Source organism: Monosiga brevicollis, genomic scaffold, assembly GCF_000002865.3.
Source record: "Monosiga brevicollis MX1 MONBRscaffold_19 genomic scaffold, whole genome shotgun sequence".
NCBI classification, from domain to species: Eukaryota; class Choanoflagellata; order Craspedida; family Salpingoecidae; genus Monosiga; species Monosiga brevicollis.
The window spans coordinates 29,237-37,417 of NW_001865056.1; the positions used below are offsets into that span (position 1 = coordinate 29,237).

At 56.2% G+C, this 8,181-nt stretch overlaps 4 protein-coding genes across 4 annotated transcripts in view; 2 read left to right on the forward strand and 2 right to left on the reverse strand.

The window, feature by feature from the left end:
* Window positions 1-239: 239 nt before the first annotated feature.
* MONBRDRAFT_37986 (uncharacterized protein) lies at window positions 240-2,953 on the forward strand (the record flags this gene model as incomplete). The annotated part of the gene is made up of 9 exons (XM_001747758.1): window positions 240-282; window positions 468-617; window positions 702-797; window positions 891-946; window positions 1,055-1,167; window positions 1,329-1,918; window positions 2,060-2,553; window positions 2,660-2,759; window positions 2,886-2,953. Exons 2-9 carry the CDS (start codon window positions 596-598, stop codon window positions 2,951-2,953), a joined length of 1,539 nt encoding a protein of 512 aa, XP_001747810.1. The 5' UTR covers window positions 240-282; window positions 468-595.
* A 463-nt stretch (window positions 2,954-3,416) lies between these two features.
* MONBRDRAFT_37987 (uncharacterized protein) lies at window positions 3,417-5,430 on the reverse strand (the record flags this gene model as incomplete). The annotated part of the gene is made up of 5 exons (XM_001747863.1): window positions 3,417-3,850; window positions 3,971-4,044; window positions 4,137-4,223; window positions 4,322-4,417; window positions 4,612-5,430. The coding sequence occupies 5 exons, from the start codon at window positions 5,428-5,430 to the stop codon at window positions 3,700-3,702; spliced, it is 1,227 nt and encodes a 408-aa protein (XP_001747915.1). The 3' UTR covers window positions 3,417-3,699.
* A 667-nt stretch (window positions 5,431-6,097) lies between these two features.
* Window positions 6,098-7,422, reverse strand: MONBRDRAFT_37988 (uncharacterized protein; the record flags this gene model as incomplete). Its single annotated transcript, XM_001747864.1, has 3 exons — window positions 7,380-7,422; window positions 6,571-6,745; window positions 6,098-6,385 (listed from the first exon to the last, which is right to left on the reverse strand). Coding segments are annotated over exons 1-3 (465 nt in total). The 5' UTR covers window positions 7,382-7,422.
* A 235-nt stretch (window positions 7,423-7,657) lies between these two features.
* MONBRDRAFT_33373 (uncharacterized protein) overlaps window positions 7,658-8,181 on the forward strand; it is a gene marked incomplete at its 5' end in the record, with an annotated part of 3,553 nt that continues 3,029 nt past the window's right edge. The window contains 2 exons of the mRNA XM_001747759.1: window positions 7,658-7,822; window positions 7,940-8,168. Of these exons, the coding sequence (XP_001747811.1) occupies window positions 7,658-7,822; window positions 7,940-8,168 (394 nt within the window). The remainder of the gene's footprint in view (window positions 7,823-7,939; window positions 8,169-8,181) is intronic.

The window sequence follows — 8,181 nt, forward strand, 5'->3', positions numbered from 1 at the left end:
ACTCCAAAAGTAGCTGCAGAAGCCTGGCATACAATCGTAAGCAAAAGCGTTAGGTGGCATCAATATGTGTAGCATACACAACTAAAACTCGCCTCCACCTGCCCGGTATATTAGATAGTAGGGGTTTGTTTATTTTATTTCAAACTGTAATCTGTGTCACACTCTCGCGTTGTTTGTTGGGAGTCAAGTTGAGGAGTACATGTTCACGTCATCTCATCGTGTTGCATTCTCAATTCCTTGACGACGAGTGTGCCGGGCGTTTTCTCTCTGCTTTTGCTATTGGTGCGTGTGACGCTGAAACGGCAGCGCCCTCGCGCCTTTGCCCGCCAAGAGGTCCGAGAGGGAGGTTAGCTACAAGGAACTGGGAAGGTGGATTGAGCTGGATGAAGACAGGATAAGCGCCTGGACGACCATACAGGCCGGCTCACGCCATGCTTTCGCACGCCCAACCGCTTCGATCATCGCAGACTTGTCATCGCACGCGTGCCCGCGAGCCCTCGGCTCGCTCTCTGCCCTTGTCCATTCACACGACCACGGATCGCCTGTTCTCATTCCCATCAACAACAGCTGTTGATTTTGATTCACCATCGCCACCATGGCCAAGCAGGTCCTTCAAGGTATGCCCCGCATCGCGCACGCCCCTTCCTTGCTGGCCAGCTTGGTGAGCCTTGTCTCGGCGCCTCATGGCCGTGTTGCTTCAGTCTTTGAGACATACCAAAAGGCTCGCACCAACTTTGTGCAGACCGTGGCCGAACTCTCTTCGCGATCACAAAACATTGATGCCTTGCAGGACGCAGGTGTGGACTCTTTGATGATCGCCTGCTCGCCCGCCTCTGTCAGCGTTGACGTCCCTCGCCCATCCTTCTTGACCCTGGGTTTATTCGGCACAGGTGTCATGTCGCTCTTGCGACCTCTGTTGATCGACTCTGTCCCCACCATTCAGCAGGTGCGTGCTCCATGTCAGCCCCTTGAAAAACCGCTTCCCCGTGCTCCTTGTTCTCACCAAGGTGTTCTTTGCCGCCCTTGCCCTCTCGGTTTTTCTTCCAATGGCCAGAGCGCGGCTCTTGCCCTTGGTCGCCTGGCGAATCACAGCGATGAGCTGGCTGCAGCCGTCGTTACCGATGACATTCTCCCGCAGCTCGTTTACGGTTTGGCCGAGCAAAACAGGTACGGTCACTCCTCCCCCCGCTCCACCCTTCAACGTCTTTTACGAAAAGAATTTGCCATCCCTCACCGCTCGGCTTGCATGAATCAAACTGCCCCTTCTTCCAACCTTCCTCTCTCTTTCTCTCTCTCCCCTCTTTCTGTCTCTCTCACTCTCTGGTCAGGTTTTACAAAAAGGCAGCGGCCTTCGTCTTGCGTACCGTTGCCAAGCACAGCCCCGAGCTGGCGCAGGCCGTCGTCGACTCGGGGGCCGTGGATGCTCTCGTGATCTGCCTCGACGAATTTGATCCTGCCGTCAAAGAGGCCGCCGCCTGGGCCCTCGGCTACATTGCCCGCCACAACACGCAACTGGCCCAGGCCGTCGTCGACGCGGGTGCCGTCCCCCTGCTTATTTTATGCGTGCAGGAACCCGAAGTGGCGCTCAAGCGCATCGCTGCCTCGGCCCTGGCTGACATTAGCAAGCACACCCCAGAGCTTGCCCAAACCATTGTTGACAATGGTGCCATTGCTTATCTTGCACAGCTTCTCGAAGCACAGGACACCAAACTGAAGCGACAGGTCCTGGCCGCGTTGAGCCAAGTGGCCAAACACACCGTCGACCTTGCCGAGCTCGTGGTGGAAGCCTACATCTTCCCAGCAGTCTTGCCCTCACTCAAGGATCCGGATGAGTACGTGCGCAAGAACGTCGCTACCCTTGTCCGCGACGTGGCCAAACACTCCGCCGAACTCGCTCAGCTCATCGTCAACTCTGGTGGTGCGTGCTGACTGGTTTGGCACACATGGGCCATCTTACCCCAATGTCTTCTCCTTATTTTGCTTCTCAACCCCCTGCTTTCCTTTCCCACCCTGCTCATTTGATTAAACCTTCCCACCTTCTTTCTGGATACTGCTGCAGGTGTCATGGCTCTGGTGGATTACATCAATGAGGCTCGAGGCAGCTCGCTGATGCCTGCCGTCATGGCTCTCGGCTACATTGCCGCCTTTTCCGAGCGCCTGGCCATGTCGGTCATTGTGTCGCACGGCGTTGACGCCCTCGCCACCGCGCTGCAAAATGAGGGTGAAGACCACATTCGTGCCGCCACTGCTTGGTCTCTTGGCCAAATCGGTCGACATACCCCTCAACATGCACAACACGTCGCCGAGGCCTCCGTCCTGCCGATCCTCCTCGACATCAGCCTGGCTGAGAACGCCAGCCCTGAAGTGCAGAGCAAGGCGTCTCGTGCTCTGCGCAACATCCTGCAAAAATGTACCTATCTTCCCGCCTTGCAATCCTTGCTCTCCAAGGCTCCACCGGAGATTCTGGAGAATGTGGTGGGCCAGTTTGCCAAGATCCTGCCCTCCGATGCCAAGGCTCGGAAACAATTTGTTACCTCTGGGGGCCTCAAGAAGGTCCGTTCCTTGCTTATGGCGCGCCCTTGGTCTGATAGCGTGCTGGCCGTCGCTTGACATTGCCTCACACCTTTTTGTTGCGTTGATACCCTCCTCCCCCCCCCAGATCCAAGAGATCAAGGCAGATCCAGAGACAGAACTGGGTGACGCAATCATGACCATCAACGAGTGCTTTCCCGAGGAAATTGTTCGATACTACTCACCAGGTTTGTTCACCCTTGGCGCACCACGCATGCCCCCAAGCATCATGAAACTCTTTGCACGTACACGCAACGTACCCGCTGATTTTTCAATGCCCCTGACTGACACCGTCCATGCATGTGTTTCCTTAGGCTATTCCAAGACCTTGTTGGAACGACTGGACGATCATACACCAGCCAGCCAGAAGGCGGCGGCCTAAGGCGGACATCCTGTTGCCATGACCTGCCATCTTTTTTTTTAAAAAAAAAACTTTGGAACAATCCACTGATGCCGCTGGTTGCGACCGTGGCCAGACTGCAGGCTACTCGTGGGGCGGGCTGGCCCTGCCGCTTCTTCTCGTCTAGGACCCGCTGTACTGACATCCTGGCCGAGGCGAGGTCATTGTGTTTTCCTCCTTTATTGTCTTCTTCTTGATGCACCGGCGTGGCTCTCTGCTCGCGTCGCCTCCTTTTTATTGTTAAACGATTTGTTCATCTCTTGGAAAGGGGTGGGACGGAAACTGGGTCAGCATCTCCCCCTCCAAGCGTTTTGACACACAGTGATGTGCTGAGTTTGTTTGTTCGTTTTCTTTTGAATCATGTGCAGCTGGTGGCATGGTTGGCTGCCCGTCTTGTGCTGATCCTGCATTTCGATGACCCCCCTTGCTGGCCTATGTTGCCACCCACGTTTCAAATTCGATTGCACGTCAAAACAATAATGATTTTTAACTCTTGTGTCCCGAGGGAAACAATTCACTCAAACGGGTGCAAAATCAAGGTGGACCGGACGCTGATTACACGCGCAGTCCATGAAACCAAAGAGCCACCTTGGTGCTGCACCAAGATGGAAAGGAGCCAAGCTCAGCTTGGCTCAAGACTTGCCCACAAAGAGGAGGCCAGGCTTTTTACCGCTTCCTGTGGGTCAAGGTCAAGCACTCACCCTCAACTGGGCAATTCTCCGAATGCCCTAGCAGGTGCAGACTCGAATAGCCTCTAGAGCAGCTGCCGAAAGCCATGGCTCATCGCATGGAGGCTTGGCCTCCGTGACCCCATTCGACAGATCAGCATACGCTGCCAGAGGCGGGAGTGGCAAGTGAGGGTTGGAGCCTCGCTCACTCCTATGATGAAGCAATGCGAGTGAGAGCTGGGCAAGGCTTAGGCTGTTGATCGGGGAACACATTTCCGCAAGCTGTGCCGATCGCAAAGCAAGGTGTGGCGTTTGAGGCAGAAAAACCAACTTGGGCACGCCAGAGTGATACAGCGCATGTGCCTTGAGGCAGTTGTAGGCCGCAAACAAGTCATCATGCTTACGCTGCGACACAGGTAAGAGTGCCAGACCCAAACGCAGGCATCAGTTTGACCAGCAACTGTCAGCCAAAGGCCTGAAAACGCGCTGCTGGGCACCTGAGATAGATAGGCCGATATTCCTGCCTCGTCGACACCGCACAACTCGCCAAGTCGTCGCGTCGCCTGGGCGCGGGCAGCGCAGAGCTAAGCATGCGGGTGCGTGCACGGACCAGATCGTCGAGGAGGAGTGAGGTCCGCCGTGTTGAAAGAGGCCATAACCGGCATGCCGGCATCCAACCAACCTGCTTGTCCCAGGCAGCCTCTTGCAGATCAATCTCTTTGCGACACCAGACGTGTTCACAGACAACGTCGATCGTTGGTCGAGCCTCGGGTTGAAACTGTCATCACAAGGGATGGGCATCAGTGACCAAAGTCAACAGGCACTGGTATGTCTGACCCTAATCCCGTAACGCGTCGATGTGCGCCACGCTTTCCCCCCTCTCCCTATCTGATCCCACCCCAGCCGTCCCTGGACATCTTGTGTTCTCTCCTGTGAACAGCCGCCTTCCACTGCGCCTCCAAAGCGACGGACCTCGAGCATTTGCCGTAAGAGGCGCTCCAGGTCGACGGAGATCCACGGCGGAAATTGCACATGTAGGCGACGCCGAGCCCGCCGCATCTTAGCATCCCGCTGCTCCAACTCATCGCGTTGAAGGGAAGTGAGCGAGGCCTGATCCTCGTCTTCGCCCGCCAAGTCAAAGGGAAAATCGCCCGCGACCATGAGGAAGAGTATGACCCCGAGACTATAGACATCAGCCTTGCGAGGGTTGTAAGTGGAATTGTAGCTGACTTCTGGAGCACTGTAGCTGCGCGTACCACAACCGGTAGCACTGACAGGCGCGCTGTCATCGGCACTGGGCGCAGCCAGGCCAAAATCAATGAGACAGCAGTTATCGCCGTGCAGAAGAACGTTGTCAGCCTTGAGATCACGGAGCGCCAAGCCAGCGCGGTGGAATCCCTGCACGGCCAGGGCCAACTGGGCAAAGAGACGGCGGGCGTCTTTTTCGCGCAGGCGGTGGACTTCGTCAAGGCGGGTGGCGAGGTCGCCACCGGGTGCAAGCTGAAGCACAAAGAAGACGTGAAAATCATCCTCGAGCCACTCGATCAGACGAATGGCAAAGGGAACGTGAGTGCCGACGCGCAGGCAGTAGGCCTCGAGGGCAGCGCTGCGGATCTCATCATCGGCGCGCAACCTGGCCTTGTTAAGAACCTTGATGGCCACAGGACACCGAGTCAGGCGGTGCACTGCTGGGTAAACGGTGGCGAAAGCACCTTCTCCGAGTTGACCTTGAGCGCGACTGATCTCATACTTGCGGCTGAGCACCGGGCTGACCCAAGTCGAAGTGGCCATAATCACCCAACCCCGATGGTTCCTGACCCGCTCACCTGTCTCACTCCAGCCAAACGGCTCGTCCCATCCAGCTTCCGGCTACCAGAAGAGGCATGTCACGACCTCACACGCACACACACGCACACACGCACACACGCACACACGCGCACACACACGTTCGTCTGCCACCCCCTGCCCTTAGATCAGTGGCAATGGAAACGTCAATGTGAATATGGTGAATGCTTCTCTCTTTAAAAAAAAAATAAAAAATCTGCAAGGGGCTAGGCCCCTCTGTGACGGTATCTTGCTAGGGCCATCGAATGAAGCAAGTCGGCTAACAAGAGTCAAAAGTAAATCGACGCCCAGGGCTTTGACCAGGGCTTTGACAGGCAGTTGGGTTGTGATGGTTTCGGGTCGGATAGACTGGATGTGAGCAACGCGTTGAATTGGGTTTTGGAGAAATCGTTGCGCTCAAACGGGGCTGATTCCGAGAGCTGGTAACTAGGTTTACCAATTCACCAAGCACCAAGCCCGAACAAGAACAACCAAGAAGAGAAACAACAACGCCAACGCGGCAGGTGGTCTGTGCATAGAGCCCATCGCGCCGATGTAACGGCTCGCGTCCAGGCCGGCAATCGACGGGACATCCACACACAGGGCCAGTCTGGCTTTGTTGGGGAAGCAGGTCTTAACCTCCTTTCTTCTTGGAGACACCGACGGTGCGGCCGCGACGGCCAGTGGTCTTGGTGTGCTGGCCGCGGACGCGGACACCCCAGTAGTGGCGGATACCACGGTGGAGGCGGATCTTCTTCATGCGCTCAAGATCGTCACGGAGCTTGACGTTGAGGTCGCTGGCCAGAAGCTGGGAGTAGGTGCCGTCCTTGATGTCTTTCTTGCGGTTAAGGAACCAGTCAGGGATCTTGTACTGGCGGGGGTTCTGCATGATGGTCACCACGCGGCGCACATCGTCCTCGGTCTGCTCGACGCCAATCACAAAAAAAAAGGCACCAGACGTGAGTCGGCGAGAAAAAAAACGACAGAAACATCCTCAGACCCTGGCCTGCATGCTTCACTGCACCCTCGCCAAGACACTGTTTGCCCGAGCCCACAGCGGCATGCCCGGCTGCATTGTTCATTGACATCTCGACAAATGCTACGCACCAGTTCACCGGCACGGCGGCGGGTGCTGATTTCGGCCTTCTTGAGGCAGAGGTTGGAGTAGCGACGACCAACACCCTTGATGGCGGTCATGGCGTACATGATGTTGCGGTCACCAGCAATGTTGGTGTTCATCACACGCAAGATGTGCTGAAAGTTTTCGGGCATTACCATCGACCTACGAGCAAGAAGCAAACCATGGCAAACCATGAGCATCAAAGCTGAAAGAGGGCAGACTCATGATGCGCGCCGGAAAGCGTTTCCAAGCCCAGCAGATAAATGAAGGAGACAACGTTGCACGCAGCAGAGGTAGACCGGTTGCGATGAAAACAGATGATGGATGGTGTGCAGGCGCACAAGGGGGGCCACCAAAGGTCTCGGTCTCGCAGGCCCTCTTCGACACACGACGAGGCGCGATTCCGGACCACAGCCCGGGCAGGCGTCACACGCGCTAGCCTCAAGACATGACCCACACCACGCTCTGACTTCATCCCCTCTTTTGGAATGATCGATCCGAGCGCCAATGCAGGCCGCCGCCCATGTCCACGAGGCAAGCCATCACAAGACCCAATGCCCCGGCGAGCAGCGTTGACCCACGCGTAGCCCCCCGCGATTGCTTCAAACAGATGCACACATCGTCGCCCACTTGAACAAGCTTTCAACACACACACGCACACTCACACGCACACACACGCACACACAGACGGCCCTGTTCATCCATCCATCATTCACAAACAGGCAGCAATGGCGCTGCCATTTGAACCCGCGCCGCGGGCCAGAAACACAACAAAGGGGGAAGCAAGGTTACCGACATGGCTGGTGGTTATGCTGTTGAAGTCGCCGTCCGCCTTCAACACGAGCCAGAGAAAAGTAATAGTTTTGACGATGATTTTCCGCATCAACCCGATACAAATTTCCGCCCACGAGAAGCTTGCTCAGTCTTCTAGTCTCCGCTAGTATCTCATGAGACTCGTAAATTTTAGAAGTGTGATGGATTACACGCTTCCGCTTATACCTGTTTTTTCACTGCTTTCGTCGGCAGTTTCTTGCGCCGAGCCGTTCTGGGGGCGACGACGACGACGACGACACGATGGGCCGGCCTGGGTGTTGCACGACCGTGCTGGGCCTCATCGCCTTGGCCTACGTGGGCGTAATGGTGGTCAATATTGCCGTCATCTGGTTCCCAACCACGTGTAGCCTGCCGGACAAGTGTTTGCAGCCGGCCTTTGATTGTGATCAGGCCTTGGATCTATACGTAGGTTCTTCCGCCCCCCCCCCTGCTCGTGTCCCGGCATTGCTGGTGGGCCGACTCCCAGTGTCCCCGTATTCGTCTGCCAATCATGTTTTGACTTGGTGGATACCCGAACCACAGCTGTACACGGGGCTCCGCGATCGCTTTTCTTTCAAGAAAATGGCTGAAACCGAGCCTGACCTGAGCATCTTCAATGTTCATCTGAATGAGTCCCGCACTTGGTCTGCGCTGCCCCCGCCTGCTCGAATCAACAGACACTGCCACACCTTAGATGCCCCGCCCGACATCCTCTCACCATACCCGTTATCCCACCTCATCTCTGATCTCACGTTCCGGGCCCGTCAGGTCGGTGAGCCTTGCAG